Below are 22951 nucleotides of genomic sequence, written 5' to 3'. Positions count from 1 at the left end.
CCTAAGTAAAACACAAAACAAATTGCAATTCTACCCAAACTAAACACCATTGTGAACAATTGGCACAGAATACAAGCGATCACCACGGAATGAAGCATTTTGAGGGGTTTGTTATTTTGTGAATTTTCTCATTATTAACAAAAATATTATAGAAACATAATATTGCTTGAGTACCCATAACATCACTAATGAAAGAACTTGGTGTAAAAATGGTTGACCAAAATATGATGAAAGCCCACTAATATATATACTTATTTGCAAAATGTTTTCATGCCCTTTTTAATTGAATTGATATAAAAAATGACATACAGGCCATAAATTACAAACAATACATCAACTTTGATTTGTATCCACAATAATTGCATAAAAAGTTTACACAATGTTTGAGATGGCAGAAATAAATTTTAAAAGCAGCACAAACAGATGATTTATCACAAAATTGAAGTTGGCTCACTTTTATTGCATCTCAGCAATATAATTGTTTTGCTGAACTATTATTTATTGAATGAGCAAACAAAAATATGAAACATTTTACGAAGAGTACCGTGAATATGTATTTACAGGATATATATAGTTATGGTTTTATGAATTACTTTTTTGTGACATTAGGCCCAGCAAGAGAAAAGCCTGTTGTTTCTATAACTACAAAAAAAATTGCACAAATGAAGCAATATTTGAAGTTGACAAGAAAGTGGAGGAGCTGCTACTAAACTGCATTTGGAACTAGATTGCGAAAATAAAGCTAAAAAATGCAAGAACGATGTGTAACTCATATTAAGAAAGCTGGCATACTTAGAACTTAAATCACACAAAATGGGGGAACAAATCGTTTTATCAAAAATATTTTTTTGTATCTTTTTACAGTTAAACTTTACAAACAAAAATATTTTCATCAAAACCTTGACATTTAGAGTGTTGAGAAGTTAGTAGACCCAGCTTATTGGCAGCCACTGAGCTTGGCTGTTGGATTCCTGTAGATGTTGATGAACTTTTTGGCAAGTTTCACCAAGATTTGTGAAGGGAAGTGTTAAGTTGACCATATGTGCGTACGTTGGGATGTCATTGTCGGGAGAGCTTTGTCCAGATAAGGTTGTGTCTTTCAGATGAATCACAAACGGCATAAACTCAGAGTTCATGACAAACTTTAGGTTCTTTGAAGCCATGTTTATCACACACACCTTTTTGGCCTTGATTACATTCCTTATAGAATCATATTTCACTCCGTATATGTGATCAGCACTGGATGTGTACTCAAAGTAGTCATTATTCTTGATTGCATTCAAAATATCTGCTTTTTCCACAACAGAATACAAGCAGTCAGACTTTAGGCTCGCATTTGAAGTGTGAGTAACGGGCACTTTGTAAACGCCTTTGAAGAGTTCCGGCAGCTTAAGTTTCAACTTTGACCCCACCGATTTGTCGTCGGATATCACGGCCACAACTTTTCGAGAAAAAGCTGGCATTCTTGTGACTTCCTCGTAATGAGAACACTGTTCGTCGAACTTTGAAAAGTTTGAGAACTTGTACATTTCACTCACAGACTTCCTTGTTTCCGACTCAATGCCCGAAGCAACTCGGCGGTCCTGGAACTGTGGGCTTGGAATGAGGCCAGCTCTACCGGCAGGTTCGCCAGTGCCACTGACATGCCGGGCCTGCCACCAGCGCATGTCACGGCGGTCGACAATCTCCAGCACGTCATGCATGTTAAACGACAAGCCAACATCTTTGCCAGGAACTTCAGTGTCCTTTGAAGCATCATAAGTGAAATTACACCTCATGTAAATCGGGTCTTTCGAGATGGATTTCACGAGACTTGGAATTACCTTCAGAATAAATGAGGTGTTAGGTTTGCTGAAATAGTCCTTCAATACTTCTGGGTCGCCCTTGACAGGTTTTCCGTTCACTTCCTTGATAACATCCCCCACATTCAACAAACCTTGTTTATGAATGAGTCCGCCATGAATTACCCTCGTAACAACAACTTGATGGTTGACTTCAGCTACCATAAGGCCCATCGCTTCGTTTGGACGCTTAGTGAGACCGATGATTCGAATTGCATTCTTAAACGCACTAGTGGCTGAAGTACGTCTCTCCGATTGTTGGGTTTGCGCTGCGAACAACTGTTCCAGTCTTCGCTGCTCAGCGATTGTGTCGTGGGCTGCGAGCAAGCTTTGTAAAAATGGCTTCTGCAAAATCACACTCAGCTCCTCAATGGTTGAATCATTGTCATCTTGTTCAATTGATAGAAAGTCGGTAACGAGTCGAACTGCGTCTCCACGCTCGGGACTTGCGAGTCCGCTATGACCAAGTGTGTCGTGGGCGAGGGCTAGGGACTGGACAACTGGACAATCCATCATGTATTTTAAAAACTGTACATCAGACTTTATCACATTGGGTTGTTCCTTGGGAATCTGGTTGAGTTTGTTCAGAACTTCTTGGATCGATGAATGGCTCGTCTCCTGAGGCATTTGGACAACTTTGTGGAAAGTGAAGGAAGAAGCTTATTCCATGTGGTTAATAACTGATTAACAAAGTTCAGTGATTTTAATATAAGCCTGCAAAATATTGTGATGTTATTCTTCATCAAACTCACATGATCTAAGTTGCACTGTTTACACCTTACACTGGTATAAATTTATTGAATTAACTTAATAAAGTTCTAAATTAAATAACAGACCAAGGTTAAAACAAATATAGCAAGTTAATAATGTGTATTGACTTACACCTTGACTGAAAACAAAAGTATCATCCTCAAAAATGAAAAATCACTGTGAATTTATTAGATTGTCACTTAATCGAAAATGATAATTATGCAGCATTGAGTAACTTTATTAAACATTTTAAAGCAGTTGACTGGACAATGACAGCTTTGATAATGACAGCCAAAAAATGTGCTTCTGCAACCATTTGTATCTAGGATTCTAGGCTGTGAATTAAAGTATCTTATATTTATTACCTTTGTTTTATTTCATTGAAATTAATTAATTAATTAAAAAAAAAGATTTTATTAGCTGATTTTCCAGAACAACAATCGAGACTTAAAGAAGTATTTTCAAAAAGATGACTTTACACAACCAAGTTTTGCTGCATATTTGGTAAATTATGTTTATTTACACAATTGCACGATTTTTTAATTATGCAATAAACATTGAAAGTCGATCGACGACTTCTTGGAACAAAGCTTCTAAAGATTTTATCAACAGTCATATCTTATGCAAGCTTAAACTGTTGCGTCAGTTAAAGTAATATTTATTAACATTATCTGCACAATCATTATTTTTGCAACGCTATCTAACCTTGACCTATGATCCAGTATTGTGACGTCATATTATTTTCCAGCTGGTTAACAGTGCATAGAAAGTTTAAAATATAAGTACTCTATGCGATAATTTTTGTAACTTGTTATGATCAGGGAGTCGAACCGGAACCGAACCGGAACTTTATGAACCGGTTTTGGGTCAATTTTTTCCGAACCGCAACCAAACCTTAACCGATTTTTATGAGATTTTAAGGAGCCGAACCGGAACTGAACCGAATAATTTGAAAATACCTGAAACTTAACCGAACCTGTAAATAAAAGCGGTTCGCTCCAGCATGACGTCACAACTTCTATTTTTGCAGAGTCAAGTTACGCCATGTTCGAAATTTTATGAAAAAAATATGAATATTGAATAAAAAAATCGTTCATTTTTTATTTTTTAGATATTTCAATATTGAGTTGCTGTTTTTTTAATAAGTCACGTAACTTAGATTAAATGACTTACAATTCAAAGATTATTCTCTAAATTTATCGACCCACATTTTGAGACTTAACGCAAATTATATTGTATCTGAACTGGAACTTTATGAACCGGTTTTGAATAACGATGTTCGAACCGGAGCTGAACCGGAACTTTTAAATTGCTCCGAACCGAAACTGAACCGTATTGCGAAAAAATCCTTGAACCCGAACGGAACCTGAACCGGAAAAGTCAAACGGTTCGACTCCCTGGTTATGCTCGATGCGCTAATAAGTGTTTAATTACCCATTTAAGTTCCGAGTTGGCATCATCTGTTTAACTTCAATTTTCACACGAAGTATGTCACAGGCCACTTTTAGCAATGGTTTCCCGGAAACCAGACTCACCAAATCTGACGATTAATGATGCAAGCTAAACAGGCCAGAAAAACAACTAGCTTGCAGTGAGATTCGAACTCACGACCTCGGTCATACCGGCACCGTCGCACTGGTAAGCTTCTTAAAACAACTGTTTAAATAAAATGCAATAAATCGGGAAATGATTTGATTGCTTTGCAATAAACCAACCAGCGATAATGAACGTATTGTGCCCCAACCTAATATTCTGTAGAATGTCATACTTGACGTAAATATTGGCAGCAGCGTAAAAATCGAAATATTTTTATTTTCGACTGAAAAGTTCTGATTATACAAGTATTACTTAACTTAAGCGAAAATACGAAACATGTCATGTAATAACAACCTGTAATGTAGATGGGCCGTTTACTTACACGACAATTGCACAAAACTGGTTGAAAACACCATAAATTACATTTCACATGCAATATTTACTTATTCAAACACAAATCGACAAAATCACTGCAGGATACCGTAGTTAAAATAAATATCAAATCAGCATCAAGTGGGTCGCTCCCCGGAGTAATTATTTCCTCATATATTGCGCCACCTTGTGGAACTGCTCGACCATGACGGCGAAAAGCGCGCTCACGCTTTCATCGATGAGGACTTGCATGCTGCTCACCGCCTCCTCATCACTCAACTCAAGCAAGAACTTGTCCTGAACCTGGGATAATGGAATATGAGAAATGAAATAAAGAAGCCGGCAACAAAGTCAGCGCTGTAAAAATACCAGAAGAGTCATATGTAATATAACTAGTCATTGGCATTAATCGTTATATGGTTGTTGTTAAAATGACTAACTCGGGTCACTTGCCTAAATGGCTGAAGTCCAAATCAGGGGTTGGCAACCTACAGCCCGCAGGCTGGATCCGGCCCGCCGCTTCTTTGACAAATTAGACACGAGTCTATAAATGCGAAAAATGTTCTCGCTTCGCGCGAATGTTTATTTTACGTCCGGTTTGTTTACATTTTAATGCTGCCTTTTCAACTAGATCAGCGCTTCTTTACCGTTGCGCCGTGGAAGGCTGCCAAGTGCGTCATATTTTCGGCAATGTAATAAAAACTTGCAAGAAATGAAAATAAATACCGGTATACCCACAAAAAATCGCGCTTGCTTCGCTTGCCAGGTGCACCTGGACTTAACGGTTAACAAACACTGAGCTAGATTTAACTTCGAACAAAAGATTAACTCCAAATACTGAGCTATAGATTAACCTCAAAGTAGTGTTATTACACTTTTCATTATTAGTATCATGACCAAACTGTGAACTCGAATTTTAAACCAAACAAACGTTTTTTTTCGCGCTTTGCGTCAACACTTTAGTACCTCCTTGTAATTAAACACGTTTTTAAGTGCAAAAAATATCCGAGGTCCGCCTGATTCAAAGTCGTTCTAACATTTCAATAACACAATTCTTAGTTATTATTTTGTGCGGCCCGCAGAGACCTTTCTTAATTTGGTTTTGGCCCGCGACTAGAAAAAGGGTTGCCGACCCCTGGTTTAAGTCATTTTTAGGTCAGATCCAGTAAATTTGCCCAAAATACCCGTAAATTTGCCCAAAAGTCTAGTGAAATAATTCCAATACTGAAGAGTTACTCTGTTTAATACTCGGCATGAATCAACTTACTTTCTTCACTGTTTTGTCAGGTTCAAGCGCGATGTCCGGAACACTTGCGTCGGTCATCAGCGAGAAAAGGTTCAAGATGAGGTTAGCGTGGCGCCTTAAGTGCAGGAAAGCGGTGTAGCAATGTTTGCGGAACTCCTGGTAATCGAGGCTCGTCGTGCCTTCGCAAGAAAAAAATTTTAACAAACATTTTTGAAAGAGCATAGTTTTTCTGAATGCTACTGTACCCCTACAGTTTTGGTACAGTACCTATTATAGTTTTGCTACTGTACCTCCCACAGTTTCGCGACTGTACCTCCCACAGTTTCGCTACTGTACCTCCCACAGCTTCCACCATTTCTTTGCTTAGTTTCATCGGAGGAGGAAGTGGTTTAGTATTTGCTACTGTACCTCCCACAGTTTCGCTACTGTACCTCTCACAGTTTTGCAACTGTACCTCCCACAGTTTCGCTACTGTACCTCCCACAGCTTCCACCATTTCTTTGCTTAGTTTCATCGGAGGAAGCGGTTTAGGATTTTACTACTGTACCTCTCGTAGTTTTGCTACTGTACCTCCCATAGTTTTGCTACTGTACCTCTCACAGCTTCCACCATTTCTTTGCTTAGTTTCATCGGAGGTGGAAGTGGTTTAGGATTTGCTACTGTACCTCCCACAGTTTCGCTACTGTACCTCTCACAGTTTCGCTACTGCACGACTCACAGTTTTGCTACTGTACCTCCCACAGTTTCGCTACTGTACCTCTCACAGTTTTGCAACTGTACCTCCAGTTTTGCAACTGTACCTGTACCTCCCACAGTTTCGCTACTGTACCACCCAAAGTTTTGCTACTTTACCTCCAATTGCTTCCACCATTTCTTTGCTTAGTTTCATCGGAGGTGGAAGTGGTTTATGATTTGCTACTGTACCTCCCACAGTTTTGCTACTGTACCTCCCATAGCCTCCACCATTTCTTTGCTTAGTTTCATCGGAGGTGGAAGTGGTTTATGATTTGCTACTGTACCTCCCATAGTTTCGCTAATTTCCCTCCCACGGTTTCTCTACTGTCCCTCTCGTAGTTTCGCTACTGTACCTCCCCCACAGTTTCGCTACTGTACCTCTCACAGTTTTGCTACTGTACCTCCTATAGCTTCGGTACTGTCCCTCCCACAGTTTCGCTACTGTACCTCTCGTAGTTTTGCTACTGTACCTCCCACAGTTTCGCTACTGTACCTTTCACAGTTTTGCTACTGTACCTCCCATAGCCTCCACCATTTCTTTGCTTAGTTTCATCGAAGGAGGAAGTGGTTTAGTATTTGCTACTGTACCTCCCACAGTTTCGCTACTGTATGTCTTAAAGTTTCGCTGCTGTACCTCTCACAGTTTTGCTACTGTACCTCCCATAGCTTCGCTACTGTCCCTCCCACAGTTTCGCTACTGTACCTCTCGTAGTTTTGCTACTGTACCTCCTATAGCTTCGCTACAGTCCCTCCCACAGTTTCGCTACTGTACCTCTCGTAGTTTTGCTACTGTACCTCTCGTAGTTATGCTACTGTACCTTCCACAGTTTCGCTACTGTACCTCTCACAGTTTTGCTACTGTACCTCCCATAGCTTCACTACTGTCCCTCCCACAGTTTCGCTACTGTACCTCTCGTAGTTTTGCTACTGTACCTCTCGTAGTTTTGCTACTGTACCTCCCACAGTTTCGCTACTGTACCTCTCACAGTTTTGCTACTGTACCTCTCGTAGTTTTGCTACTGTACCTCCCACAGTTTCGCTACTGTACCTCCCACAGTTTCGCTACTGTACCTCCCACAGTTTCGCGACTGTACCTCCCACAGTTTCGCTACTGTACCTCCCATAGCTTCCACCATTTCTTCGCTTAGTTTCATCGGAGGAAGTGGTTTAGGATTTGCTACTGTACCTCCCACAGTTTTGCTACTTTACCTCCCACAGCTTCCACCATTTCTTTGCTTAGTTTCATCGGAGGAGGAAGTGGTTTAGTATTTGCTATTGTACCTCCCACAGTTTCGCTACTGTACCTCCCATAGCTTCCACCATTTCTTTGCTTAGTTACATCGGAGGAGGAAGTGGTTTAGTATTTGCTACTGTACCTCCCACGGTTTCGCTACTGTACCTCTCGTAGTTTTGCTACTGTACCTCCCACAGTTTCGCTACTGTACCTCCCACAGTTTCGCTACTGTACCTCCCACAGTTTCGCTACTGTACCTCCCATAGCTTCCACCATTTCTTCGCTTAGTTTCATCGAGGTGGAAGTGGTTTAGTATTTGCTACTGTACCTCCCACAGTTTCGCTACTGTACCTCCTACAGTTTTGCTACTGTACCTCCCATAGCTTCCACCATTTCTTTGCTTAGTTCCATCGGAGGAGGAAGTGGTTTAGTATTTGCTACTGTACCTCCCACAGTTTCGCTACTGTACCTCTTGTAGTTTTGCTACTGTACCTCCCACAGTTTCGCTACTGTACCTCTTGTAGTTTTGCTACTGTACCTCCCACAGTTTCGCTACTGTACCTCCCACAGTTTCGCTACTGTACCTTCCACAGTTTCGCTACTGTACCTCCCACAGTTTCGCTACTGTACCTCCCACAGTTTCGCTACTGTACCTCCCACAGTTTCGCTACTGTACCTCCCACAGTTTCGCTACTGTACCTCCCATAGCTTCCACCATTTCTTCGCTTAGTTTCATCGAGGTGGAAGTGGTTTAGTATTTGCTACTGTACCTCCCACAGTTTCGCTACTGTACCTCCTACAGTTTTGCTACTGTACCTCCCATAGCTTCCACCATTTCTTTGCTTAGTTCCATCGGAGGAGGAAGTGGTTTAGTATTTGCTATTGTACCTCCCACAGTTTCGCTACTGTACCTCCCATAGCTTCCACCATTTCTTCGCTTAGTTTCATCGGAGGAGGAAGTGGTTTAGTATTTGCTACTGTACCTCCCACAGTTTCGCTACTGTACTTCCCATAGCTTCCACCATTTCTTTGCTTAGTTTCATCGGAGGAGGAAGTGGTTTAGGATTTTGCTACTGTACCTCCCACAGTTTTGCTACTGTACTTCCCATAACTTCCACCATTTCTTCGCTTAGTTTCATCGGAGGTGGAAGTGGTTTTGTATTTGCTACTGTACCTTCCACAGTTTCGCTACTGTACCTTCCACAGTTTCGCTACTGTACCTCCCACAGTTTTGCTACTGTACCTCCCACAGTTTTGCTACTGTACCTTCCATTGCTTCCACCATTTCTTCGCTTAGTTTCATCGGAGGTGGAAGTGGTTTAGTATTTGCTACTGTACCTCCCACAGTTTCGCTACTGTACCTCCCATAGTTTTGCTACTGTACCTTCCACAGTTTCGCTACTGTACCTCCCACAGTTTTGCTACTGTACCTCCCATAGCCTCCACCATTTCTTTGCTTAGTTTCATCGGAGGAGGAAGTGGTTTAGGTTTTGCTACTGTACCTCCCACAGTTTCGCTATTGTACCTCCCACAGTTTCGCTACTGTACCTCCCATAGTTTTGCTACTGTACCTCCCACAGTTTCGCTACTGTACCTCCCACAGTTTCGCTACTGTACCTCCCATAGTTTTGCTACTGCACCTCCCACAGTTTTGCTACTGTACCTCCCACAGTTTCGCTACTGTACCTCTCGTAGTTTAGCTACTGTACCTCCCACAGTTTCGCTACTGTACCTCTCGTAGTTTCGCTACTGTACCTCCCACAGTTTTGCTACTGTACCTCCCACAGTTTCGCTACTGTACCTCCCACAGTTTCGCTACTGTACCTCCCATAGCTTCCACCATTTCTTTGCTTAGTTTCATCGGCGGTGGAAGTGGTTTAGGATCTCTTCCCAAGATGTAGCCGAAGTCGATATGGATGAGTGCTCCCGACTTCGCAAGCAGCAGGTTGTCAAGGTGACGGTCACCAACGCCCAGTAGATACGTCACCACGCAGTAACCAGCGCAACTCTGCAGCAAATTACATGACGTCACCATGTAGTAACCAGCACATTACGTCACTATTAAATACGTGTGTTTAATAATGCGGTAAAAGTCGTCATAGGATTCATATTTTGTAAAAGCGACAAAAACGCCTAACATCGCTTTAGCGCCACCTAGCGAGAACAAGTAACAGCTACGTTTCGTCGCTAGGTGATTTCAATAAGCCAGTGACATTTGCAAGGCCAGCTGAAATACATTCTAAACTGACTAAAAGTGCTAGTTTTTTTTATGCAGGAATTCATATACATACGTCACCACGCGTGACCTCACGAACCTTTACGTAGGTGTCCATGACGTCCTTGTCAATCCCGTAAGGATCTTTATCGTTTGGTTGAAACTTGCGGAAGAAGTTCTGGATCGTTCCATCCACGTGAAGGACCTCAGCTACTGGCTTCGCGTCAATGAACTGAAGGAAGCTGCAACGTCATCGTGACGTCATTAGTGTGCTTACTACACATGCTAGTGTGGTTACGTCACAACGCTAGGGTGCTTACGTCACAACGCTAGAGTGATTACGTCACAACCCTAGTGTGGTTACGTCACAACGCTAGGGTGCTTACGTCACAACGCTAGGGTACTTACGTCACAACGCTAGGGTGCTTACGTCACAACGGTAGTGTGCTTACGTAACAACGGTAGTGTGCTTACGTCACAACGCTAGGGTGCTTACGTCACAACGCTCGTGTGCTTACGTCACAACGCTCGTGTGCTTACGTCACAACGCTAGTGTGCTTACGTCACAACCCTAGTGTGGTTACGTCTCAAACCTAGTGTGGTTACGTCTCAACGCTAGGGTGCTTACGTCACAACGCTAGAGTGCTTACGTCACAACGGTAGTGTGCTTACGTCACAACGGTAGTGTGCTTACGTCACAACGGTAGTGTGCTTACGTCACAACGGTAGGGTGCTAACGTCACAACGCTAGGGTGCTTACGTCACAACGCTAGGGTGCTTACGTCACAACCCTAGTGTGGTTACGTAAGAACGCTAGGGTGGTTACGTAAGAACGCTAGGGTGCTTACGTCATAACGCTAGGGTGCTTACGTCACAACGCTAGGGTGCTTACGTCACAACGCTAGGGTGCTTACGTCACAACGCTAGGGTGCTTACGTCACAACGCTATGGTGCTTACGTCACAACGGTAGTGTGCTTACGTCACAACGGTAGTGTGCTTACGTCACAACGGTAGTGTGCTTACGTCACAACGCTAGTGTGCTTACGTCACAACGCTAGGGTGCTTACGTCACAACGCTAGTGTGCTTACGTCACAACGCTAGGGTGCTTACGTCACAACGCTCGTGTGCTTACGTCACAACGCTAGTGTGCTTACGTCAAAACCCTAGTGTGGTTACGTCACAAACCTAGTGTTGTTACGTCACAACGCTAGGGTGGTTACGTCACAACGCTAGGGTGCTTACGTCATAACGCTAGGGTGCTTACGTCACAACGCTAGTGTGCTTACGTCACAACGCTAGGGTGCTTACGTCACAACGCTAGTGTGCTTACGTCACAACGCTAGGGTGCTTACGTCACAACGCTCGTGTGCTTACGTCACAACGCTAGTGTGCTTACGTCAAAACCCTAGTGTGGTTACGTCACAAACCTAGTGTTGTTACGTCACAACGGTAGTGTGCTTACGTCACAACGCTAGAGTGCTTACGTCACACCGGTAGTGTGCTTACGTCACAACGCTAGGGTTCTTACGTCACAACGGTAGTGTACTTACGTCACAACGCTAGGGTACTTACCCGTGCTTTGAACTTGTAGCAAGGCACTTGTACGGGGTCAACTTGAGGTCAAGGTTCTCGCGTTGTAGGAGTTTATCCATCAATGTGATAATCTGAAGCACCAGCTGGTCCTAAACAGGGTGGGATTAAAGTTGACGATAATTGTACAAGGTACATCAATTATTGACAAATGTTCAGCAAATATACATCACGAAGCACCGGTTTGTCATAAAGAAGAATGAGGGTTAACTTCGAAATATAAGATGAACTTGGATAACATTATCGTGATGAACCTACTAAGGTTTGAAGGGATTTAACAGTATATCATATAAAGAAGAAAATGTTTTTTTAAAACCTTTAAAATAGTAAATAATAATTTAACACAAGATGTTCCTAAGCTGTTCGATAAAACATTTTAACCGTAGAATGTACTTGCTATTTGCTCGAGAGATAAAGAAATTAAGAAACCTCCCGGTTCAAAAACCCTGCATTGAAATTATGTCCGAAATACATTAATTTGGCATCATTTTGGCACCGATACAATCTTAGTGTCAGACGAGTTAATTCGTATAGTGTATCGGTCACGATCCGATATTATCGTGCACCCATCAAGTGCTTACTTGTCTGAGGTCGTCCCCGTGCTTGAATATTGTCGTGTAAGTTTTTCCATCGACGCACCGGAAAGTTAGTTTTGCTGGGCTCAAGTTGCTTTTGTACATTGTCGCCTGCTCAGCTATTATCCCGTTCACCTGAACATTCAACAAGTATTACAATTTAAGGAACAACAAATTATTGGCTAGCAACGTTCCTGTGGCAAACACATCCATATTTTTATCATATACAAATTGTATCATATAGCTGAGAATTTCAATTGTTTTTCACTCAATGTGTAAGTCGTAGCCTAATTTACCCACGTGTTAAGCAACAGTTCGGATGTTTGCATAAAAGGTAAAACATTATGGCCGCATTTCTACTGAAGATTGTAACCGACCCTCAAGTTGAAATAAGAAAACAAGGAAACTAGTTTAAAGGACAACTTTATTGTTGCTGTCCATTAAAACATAAACAAGTTGCGAGAAATGTTTTATCACTTTGATCTCTGGGTCTAGCGGCAGAGAAAGAGGATCGAACGATGAGAAGTTGAATCCCTCGGTTGCTTCCGACTCCGCGGAGAGAAGGTTCCGCAACTTCTCGATCTTCTTCTTTCGGTTCGCTCCATCTTTCTGCACGAGGCTGATCAGGTGAACGAGTCGGTCCATGAACCTCTGCTGGCCCGCGAGTTGCAACCTGGGGAGTCACCGTGTTAGTGTTGCCATAGCAATTGTTGCCTGTTGCCCCTAGCGACCGTTGTCTGTTGCCCCTAGCGACCGGTGTCTATTATCCCTAGCGACCATTGTAACAATTGTTATCTTTCGCCCCTAGCAAAGACCTGCGCAGCTTGCATTGCCTGTTGCCCCTAGCGACCGACCTGCGCAGCTTGCATTGCCTGTTGCCCCTAGCGACCGACCTGCGCAGCTTGCATTGCCTGTTGCCCGTAGCAACGATCTGCGCAGCTTGCATTGCCTGTTGCCCCTAGCAACGACCTGCGCAGCTTACATTGCCTGTTGCCCCTAGCGACCGACCTGCGCAGCTTGCATTGTCTGTTGCCCCTAGCGACCGACCTGCGCAGCTTGCACTGCCTGATGCCCCTAGCAACCGACCTGCGCAGCTTGCATTGCCTGTTGCCCCTAGCGACCGACCTGCGCAGCTTACATTGTCTGTTGCCCCTAGCGACCGACCTGCGCAGCTTGCATTGCCTGTTGCCCCTAGCGACCGACCTGCGCAGCTTGCATTGCCTGTTGCCCCTAGCGACCGACCTGCGCAGCTTGCATTGTCTGTTGCCCCTAGCGACCGACCTGCGCAGCTTGCATTGTCTGTTGCCCCTTAGTAAAGTGTAGCTGAACCTCCTTAGGACGGTGATGTACATCTCGGGTATTTTACGTCGTTCCGCATCAGTGATTGTGTCGTGTTCCTCGCATTCAACAAGGAGATACCTGGAATCAGCATGGTAAAGGATTTTTGCGATAAACACTTTTTCTTCCCAAAAAATTTTAGCAGATAGAACTTGCGCCTGGTAATATTCGGTGTTGTTTCTCATTATACGTAAGGCTATAAATATAGCCCTTATTATGAAAGAAACGCAAGGTTATTAGCGAGAATTCACGGCAGAAGAAGTGACGTTAAAGATAATGACCCCAGTAGTGACGTCACAAACAGTAATAACCTCACCAGTAGAAGTAGTTGGTCAAGGTCGAATCTTGGCAAGCTCGTTCGATGAGGAAGGTGGCAAGGTCAAGGTCATCCGACCCAGGTGGGGATTCCCCTTCTGACCTGTCAAAAAAAAGTTTCAATGTAAGATAATATTTAAACTTTAAAATACCTTATTGTTTAAAACAAAAACAATTCTTGGGCGTATTTTAAGATTTATCGAAATTTACATTTAAAATTTGACTCAAGTCGTTGATGGGAAATTCTTAAAAGTTAAAACAGTGAATCACAACAATGCAATAAATCAAACGAAAAAATGGAAGTTGTGTACAGCAGACTGAACATTATATTTTGACCAATTTGTAAAACCCAATGACTACAAAAGTTATTTTTTTTTACTGTAAAGTTAGAAATTTTACACAACAACGATAGTTGATATAATTACACGCATTATTACTATAAAATACGAACCTCTTGGATAGAGTGCTGTCAGCCCTTTCGATGCTAGTCGGGTGTGCTGACTCAGCAGAATCGTCGCTTGTTTTGCTGGCCATCGAACCTGCTGAGTCATGCTCGGTCGCTGATGCGGAACGGGCGATCAAAGCACTTTGCATGTCTTTACGCTTCATTGCTTCCAGCCCTAAACCAACATGTCAAGAAATTAAACAAATAGCGCAGATTTGATTTTCCATGATTTCTAGGATTGTCCTTACTTTCAGGATACACGCCTTAAAAATAATGTTTTTTGACCTTGTTTGTGAGAATTTTAACAAAGCAAAAATTGTATGTTTATACTTAATTTTATTCTAAATTATAAGGGAAATTGGTTTCGGTAGCCCTGCTATTTTCCGATGCCAAGAATAAAGATAAATAAGTATAGGATTTAAGGCAAGTTACACGAAGAGTTTGTGCAGACTAAACATTCTTTTAAAAATACGCGAAGAGTTAACATCGCAGGCAACATACAAGTAGGTGGTGTTGCGTTTCCATTCTCCAGCAATTGTTATAAACTATTTGCATTTGAGTGGGCGACATTTGAGCATCGAAGTTTCATTCAATCGGTTGATAAGTTACTATCTTCCGTTTGCACAGCGTTACTCTGTTTTGTGTAGGGCAATTTAAACAGGTCAATAATTTATGTTTTTACCTTCTTTAATTTTGTCGAAGTTTTCGTACTTTAGAGCTTGAACAAGTTGCAGAAGATAAAGCACAAGAGTTTCGTCTGAAGTTTTGCTCAACATTCTCACAGCGTAGCTTCGAACTAAAACAAATATAAGTGGATGTATTTGTTTATCCAACACCAAGTGGCAGCTGATGGTTGCCAGCAATATATCGCCGGAGCTTTAACCGTAAACACGTTATTTCGATACAACCAAATCAGTGTTTCCCAACCTTTATGCGGCTACCCAACTAATAACTTTAAGCGTTAGAATAACAACGAAGCTTTGGCGACTCAATCCTCTTCCCAAAACTTTTTTTTTATAGTTCAATGTACAAACACAAGCAAACAATTGGCATTATTAAGTTTTTATCTAGGAGCCTTCAAAATCTTTCCAAATGTTGGAGAAATCCTGCATAGAGTATACCTCATGAATCTAACCATGTGATCTAGTGTAGTTCGTTACCAGCCAAATCAAGCGGCAGCACAATTTTGGGAAGCAACCCTTGGGTGAAAAAAACACTCAATTAAATAATTCGAACATAGAATTGCAAAAACGTTAATGTTTCACGCTTAAAAGGCACAAATGCCTCTACGTATTGTAAGATGCTATAAACCTCGGTTCGAGTTCGGTTTGCAAACTTAAAACAGGAATTCTCGACAGTGGTTGTGCACTTTATGAAATTAAACCTCGCTCAAACACACTTGTCACTGGGGAGCAATTCATCATCCCACTGAAATAATTAATAAACGCCGCATAAATAACTAAATGCCCTTTAACGATTATTTGTTAGTTAAACTACAGCTTAGGTTTTCGTTATAACTTCAATCAACTCTCCTATGACGTTCCGTATTTTTCCGAAATATGAGAGGGGTGAAATTGTTAAGAGTGTTTGGGGGGTGGTTACCATGCACTCACCATACATGAAAAGTTGACAACCACTGCATAACTAAATATTCCGTCTGCGAATTCACCTGTTGGATTTTTGAATCGTGGCGAGAGCAACTCAAGCGCATCTGCGACATCGATTGGCGCCCATTTGTCGAGCAGTTGTAGCGCCACCGTGCGTTCAGGGGCCCTCTCCCACTTCACGCATCGCAGGAACTTGGTGAGGGCCTTCTTCTGGTGCATCAGGTAATACCTGGGAATATAAACCAATCTTTAATGCTTAAAAGCCTTAATGGCTGGCTAGAGGTTGTAGTTAGACGAATAATTAATATCAAAGACCATACAGAAGTAGGTAGAATTTTGAACTTTCGAATAAATCGAACTTGTTTTAATCGCAAAAATTATGACAATTTCAAGAATATTTAACCGCTGTAAACTTTTAACGGATTCCCATTGGGAACCACTGTTTTTATTTTGTATATTAACTTAAAAAGTTGCTGAACTCAGTAAACCAAACACTTCGATAAATCCGTCAGACGTTAAAATCGGTGATTTCAAGTTTTACCTGAACTTCCAGATCAGATCTCCTTCTTCCTCGCTCGGATTCTTGGAGAGTGGATAGTTGAGCACATTAGCGAGTCGGTCGCGCACCGCTGGGTTCGGTTTGAGGTGCTCGGCTCGCAAACTTCTCACCAACTTGTGATGTTTCTCCTCGATCAAGTTGCTCTCGTTCAACTCGTGGTCGGGAACCACCACGATCCTGGGGTTGGTCAGCACCTGGAAATAATGGGCATTGTTGAGAACAATCGGGTTACAAGAAGGTATTGTTCAACAACAAAGGGGTACATGGAATAATCAGGATTGTCGGAAACGGGGTTGTACAGAGGGGTTTAAAAAGTGCTTTCATGAATCACCAGAATGATACATTCTGTTTCTATAGGGATATATTTTCGGGGTCATCGAAACTTTTTTCACCGCCAAAATTTTTTTTGCTTCACGCTGACCACGGTAGGCAAGAAAGTCAAAAAAAAAAAAAAAAAAAGACGACACAAATTGACGTCACAATACAAATAAACTTCATAAATCTGCTGATTTTTGTCCAAAATATGTGAAAGGGAAATGGAGTCTAAATACAGTCGGTGCAAAACAGTTTTATTTTTAATTAAACTATTTTCTTAAAAAAATTGATTACTTCTTAAATATACACTAATATTTTAAAGGCCTTCATGGACCCCCTAAAACTAGGTCACCGACCCCCAAGGGGTCCATGGACCCCAGTTTAATAACCCCTGGGTTAAAGGAAGCAAAAGCCCTGACAATTTTGTTCACAGTAATCCTCTCTGATTGATTTGCATTGAAAGGGAAAAGTGCACCTTAAACAGGAAAGGCATGAAACTTTGGCCGCAAACTATTTCATGGGTTATTCACAAAACTCTCCATTTGTTGCCTGATGGTGAAGGGAAGCAATGTTTGTTACCCACATAATGTGTTGTACATATAAACTGCCAGCTGCACTTATCAACAATCTGTTCGAAACCCACCTCGACCGGTTTATCTCCGTTCTTCTCAAAGTAAACGATGTTATATTCGAGGTCTTTGTAAATAACACGAGGGAACTCAACCATCAAATACATAAACTTCTGCTTCTTCTTCTCCTTCTCATTAATCAACTCAATCTCCCTGGAAAATAACAACATTTCCAAGGTAAAGCAATAATTACTAAAAAAGGAAACATTGTACAATGTATATGTATATTTTACTTATATTTAGTGCATTATTTTAAATGTTCTCTTACTCTCAGTTGACAAAATTGTATAAGTAGTAGCATATTGTTTATACATCAAAGACAACGTGTTGTTAGAATGCAAGCAACACATTGTTTTTTTAGAAAAACCTGTTGTGAGATTCAAACTCAGAACCTTTTCTAAAAACGTTACTTCCACTGAGCTATGAAGGCGTAATGCCATTAAAATCATTGCGTAGAAGAACAAGACAAGTCACTTTATTATGTTTGTAATCAAGTATGCAAAATAACCTATAACAGGGCTTTTCAACCTTGGCCTTCAATAACCTGGAATGGTGTAGAACAGTTTTTGGGCGACAATACTAATATTTTAAATGATTGTTAGTTAAACTCAATTTTGTTGTTTCCTTTATGACATCACAGACCTCCCTTGTGATGTTCTAGGTCATATTTTTTTATTTTGCTCGCACAAATAATTGAGAATGTGGTATGTAGCTAATATAACCACCATTTATTGCAACTTTACAATTGACACAAGGTACAAGTATATGCACAGGCAATAACACAGTGGAGCTACTTAGAATTTTGGGTTTGTGAGCTAGTTTTAGGGGGTACATGAAAACCTACTTGAAATATTAGTACTATTTAAAAAGTAATCGAATTTTCAAATAAAAAGTAAATTCAAACTGAATGTATATAGACTCTATTTCAGTTTCACATTTTTTGGACCGGAAGCTGCAGATTAAGTCTGTTTGCATTATGACAAAAATTCCTTGCCTAACATGTTCCATGCAAAGCAAAAAAAATCTTTAGGGGCCGCAGTAAAAAAGTTAAAAAAGCCCTCTCAATATGTTTATTAGATCACAACGAACCTGAAGGTGAGTCGATCGAGCCAGTCGACCTTGGTCATGTGACCTTCACGGTGCTTCTTGGTGAGTTTGGCGAGTCGGACCATTTGTTGGTTGTCCGTGTTCGGGGCTTTGTGGGGGGTGGTTGTAGGGGAAGTCCCGTCACCCTTAGTGTCTGGCCAGATGCACAGCTCATGACGACCCTGGGTTAAAATGGTGGGGTAAACGAGGATAAAGAACAAATGGTTGGGGAGTTGAGGGTGGAAAGCCTTGTGGAATGATATAATCTCTTATACTCAAGTGTTTAACCACTTTGAAGTTTGTTTATTATTGCAAGTTAACAGCAAAAGTCTTTGTTGCTGTGTTGTTAAAATTTAATGCCTTTAAATTCTCGTTAGAACTTTAGAGCCCTCTAACACTTATTTTACCTTTGAAAATGACTTTAAACATTTTTTTACCAGAATCAAATTTATTATAGAGTTGAAATATGTTTGTTTTTAAGTTGTGCCATTAGGCCAGTAAATTCTGGTTTACTGAGTTAGGAACAAACCACTCAATAGGCCCAGATATCGATCTGCTTCTGCATCGGACCCTTTTACAAATAGGAGTTTTTTCTAAAAATGCTAAACCTTGATAGATTTATTACAGATGTAAAACTTATATAACTACTTATTACTTTTTTATCTTGTTTATATTGACCCTAATTTAATGTTGCATGATAAGTTAGCATTTGGTAATAAATTTGAACAAACCAATGTAAAATGACAAACAGACCGCTCATACCAAATTGCTTACCCGCTTAAAAGTCCCGTATTTTCCAAACAAAGGGACGGTGGTTCCCCCAATAGCGATGGCCTGACCGGGTCCGTGGTTGTCCCACACAGTGATGGTTGCTAGGGCCCTTCTCGGCAACTCGCTGTAGCGAATTGGGAGTCGCAGCCACTCGTTCCAGGAATGTAAGCTGCGGCCGGGAGTTGTGATGTGATGCTTGTAAGCTGTTTGTACCGGGAGACAAATCGCCTTGCTATCGTCAAACACCTGCACATATCATGCATAGTGAGTTATCCTGGAAATACAACCTAAAAGTAACTAAATAGAAAAATATATAGTAAATGAACTGCCATAGACCAGTGGTTCTCAACCTGTGGCACACTAACGTTACACGAGTAAAGTTACAGTCAAAAATAAGTGATATGGGACGAGAACATACAGAACCACTGCCATAGACAGCAAGAATAATAAACTAAATAAACATATTAGACAAAGAACAAGTGTTGTAACATTTATATATAAAACTTGGACTTTTTAAAGTGCTGAAGGACACACTAAAGTAGTGATTCCCAAACTGTGTGCCACTGCATACTAGTGTGCCTCGAGAGACTGTCAAGTGTGCCGCAAAACTTTTTGTAATGTTAAAAAACAATATATTAGTATCCCCAATAGGTATACATGCAAGCACTTAGGACTTAAACACGCACTATCCATTACCAGGTATTAATATAGAGACATTTACATATACTTTGTCGGTGTTAAGGGCGACTCTAAAATTACTTTATTGGTGTTCTGCTACAATTGTGCAGCGAAAAATCTAAGATTTTTTTAGTGTGCCGAGTGCCACGATCCAGAAAATTTTGGGAACACTGCAGTAAAGTAATGTTTGTAAGTAGGAGACAACTTAGCAAAGAATGAAACACGGTAATTTTATAAAATTTTTATACTCATGTTTTCCAATAATATTGATGAACAAGCCAAGTTTTACCTGAACTGTTGCGTACAAATGACTGTCTTGTTCAAGCTGTGTGGCGCCATCTGGTGTAAATTGCAGGTGTGGGTCGTTGAGAAGATCTTTGTAGCTACGATCGGGGCGCTTTCCCTCCAAACTACACAGCTGTGATAAAACAAAAAAAACTGTTGAAGCAGTGTTATAAAAAGTGTATATACAACACACATATAAATAATGGCTCATTTAGTAAAGCTTAAAATAAATACACATTTGTTTCGGCACTTTTTACTAAATTGATAAGATTTTGTTATCGTAACCGCTCACTTTCAACAATATCTCAATATGGGTATAAACATCATTAAATATTAGAATTAAAATCAGTTTCTTTTAATTTGCATTATTTGATTGGTTTAACACAGCTCTAGTTTGGTTTAAATCCCTTTTTTTAAATTGTTTTTAAAACTTTTAGCAACTCGCATGAAATAAAAAAACAAATATTGGCAACAATGCAATAAGGTTTTGGTTCTAGTTGATTTAGTTTTAAATGGTTACAGATTTTAATATTTCTAGTGAATGCATAATTACAAACTTGAAAACAAGTTTTAATCTGATTTTGTTAATGCACAAACATAAATACTCATGAAAACTAAAGCCTTCTAAAATCAAACCAAAAATCATAAAAATCACCTTTATTGTCAAGTTAACATCTAAATCACAACTATAGACATAATGGAAGCGATCTGGAATTGGTTGTCTTTGTTGTCCATTGTTCCCCTGATTGTCAGTCATTGTTTATCTAACAATCAGTTGGGGGTGTAAAAAGCTGGAGGTCTTGCTTGCGGATTTCCAAGTTCCCACTCAGCTCATTGGATTTGTAGAATACTGTGTAAAAATACAACTAATTCAGAACTTAAAAAGGTTCAAATTTAAACAATGTAGAAAAGCCACTATAATTTTTGTAAATGCTGGGGCATTTCTGTGGGGGCAGATGTGCACCTGAGAGTTAAAAAAAGCAATTTGTGTACACATTTGAGTCAGTAAATGGCGGACATAAATTTAAAAAAAGGTTGAGATAGGGTAGGATTTCCAACCTAAGGTGTGCAAAAAACATAATTTCACTTTGAATTTGGCGCTGCACACCCGAGATCTCGGCGCGAAGTGCCATGAAATGCAGGCTGGTTCTTGAGTACATATACTGATTAGTTATTATACTTTGATTTGGGATTAGTGCATTAATTTAAACTAGTTCTCGTCAGGTAATTACAGCTTTTTACTAAATTTTTCTGCGATATATCTCGTTACTACGAGTTTTATTTTAACAATGAAAAATGGAATAGAAATAATTCAGTTTAGGTATGTTAAACCATGCTTCAGCGCTGGTCTAGAATCCTACCTTAACACCCATTATTTGATTTAGGGTGCGGGTTGGCGTTTGAGTTAGTAAAAGCAATATTATTAAGTAACAATACTTGACACTCCCTCACCCAAATAATGTGAATTGCTTTAATAAATGTTTAAACAATATGGTAGGATTTTAGACCAACACCGATGCTTAATACAACATGAGTTAGTAGAGATCTGGGCGCTGGTCTAGAATCCTACCACAGTTCTAAAATCAACGCACAAAATTTGAGTTAGGGTGCGGGTTAGCGTTCGGGTGTTATATTCTTTGTTTAATAATAATACTTGACCCACCTTAACCCAAACGCTAACCTGCACCCTAACCCAAATGGTGTTTCGTTGTGGTAGGATTTTAGACCAACACCAATGCTTAATACAATGTGAGTTAGTAGAGATCTGGGTATAAATTTTTAACATGGTCAAGATTATTACTAATTATGCAAAATACAGCATTGTGAATATAGCAACAAACCTTCAAGAACCTTGCTATTCTTCGCATGCAACTTTCTTCTATATTCTTGGTCACCTTCAATCTTTCTGTAATACTGAAGAACCGCAACAACACCAAGAATTTCGGCAAATAAAACTCCGGGCAGGAATTTCTTCCAAGCAATGCTCATATCAACAATGTCTTACAAATGAGAATATGACAGCAAATATAAATATGAATACTATTATAACTAGAGCTATCGTCATTTTGAAAGTGTAAGTAATATTAACATGTTAACTATTAAATGTTGCTTGCAAAACGAGAATGTTATTTCAGCTACTATTTCTAAATTTATCTCTCTGCATGATTATAACCTATTAATCATAGAACAACACGATTTATGAATAATGTTAAGGAAACAATTTTGTGGTAAAATCAATCTAGTCGACATTTTGGTACATCCTATGACATATGTTATTTTAATTTTATATAAAATGTCTGTTTCACATTTTCTTTACATTTAATCAGAAGTAATCTATATAAATTCCCCTGGAAAAAAAAAAAAATACAAAAACAATGTGTAATGTTGTGTGACGGTGCTCATTCAAGCGTTACTATGTTTTAATTTAGGGGTCTCAGTTATACTTTTCTGTCTTCTGTCAATGTTACTTGCATCACTAAGATATTAAAAGATTTGTTAGATACGTCGATAGTAGTTGTTGACAGCATATCCATACATTTTACAGCTATTCAAAACAAATTTCATTCTTATAAAAGAGTCTATACAAATCTGTTAATAAAAAGAGAGTATAGTCTCTTTAACAAAATATTTAACAAAAACTAATCGCTAACTTTGCACTATTGTTACAAACATTCGCATTATACGATTTCTCACACAAATATCACCCAGAGGCGTATCCTGGGTATTTTGTGCCGGGGGCAAACTATATAATTGGCGCCCCTCCTCCATGCTTAATCACATTTTCTATTACATACAATAACATAATATACCTTACTTTTTATACGAA

At 40.1% G+C, this 22951-nt stretch overlaps 2 protein-coding genes across 2 annotated transcripts; both read right to left on the bottom strand.

The window, feature by feature from the left end:
• Nucleotide 1: 1 nt before the first annotated feature.
• LOC146163054 (MAGUK p55 subfamily member 2-like) lies at nucleotides 2-2548 on the bottom strand. Its single transcript, XM_083383101.1, has one exon. The coding sequence runs from the start codon at nucleotides 2466-2468 to the stop codon at nucleotides 924-926; it is 1545 nt and encodes a 514-aa protein (XP_083239227.1). The 5' UTR covers nucleotides 2469-2548; the 3' UTR covers nucleotides 2-923.
• Nucleotides 2549-4426: 1878 nt separating this feature from the next.
• Nucleotides 4427-22145, bottom strand: LOC146163053 (phosphatidylinositol 3-kinase catalytic subunit type 3-like). Its single transcript, XM_083381061.1, has 19 exons — nucleotides 21966-22145; nucleotides 20780-20974; nucleotides 20129-20257; nucleotides 19165-19407; nucleotides 18394-18572; nucleotides 17319-17457; nucleotides 16343-16554; nucleotides 15864-16030; nucleotides 14877-14990; nucleotides 14201-14369; nucleotides 13751-13852; nucleotides 13378-13515; nucleotides 12574-12769; nucleotides 12103-12231; nucleotides 11504-11613; nucleotides 10030-10171; nucleotides 9539-9722; nucleotides 5767-5924; nucleotides 4427-4802 (listed from the first exon to the last, which is right to left on the bottom strand). Exons 2-19 carry the CDS (start codon nucleotides 20879-20881, stop codon nucleotides 4662-4664), a joined length of 2754 nt encoding a protein of 917 aa, XP_083237187.1. The 5' UTR covers nucleotides 20882-20974; nucleotides 21966-22145; the 3' UTR covers nucleotides 4427-4661.
• Between the last annotated feature and the right edge of the window lie 806 nt (nucleotides 22146-22951).

This window comes from Ascidiella aspersa, chromosome 2 (assembly GCF_963924565.1).
Source record: "Ascidiella aspersa chromosome 2, kaAscAspe10.2, whole genome shotgun sequence".
In the NCBI taxonomy this organism is placed as follows: Eukaryota; Metazoa; Chordata; class Ascidiacea; order Phlebobranchia; family Ascidiidae; genus Ascidiella; species Ascidiella aspersa.
The sequence above is the reverse complement of the archived record's forward strand: the minus strand, read 5'-3'. Positions and strand labels throughout refer to the sequence as shown.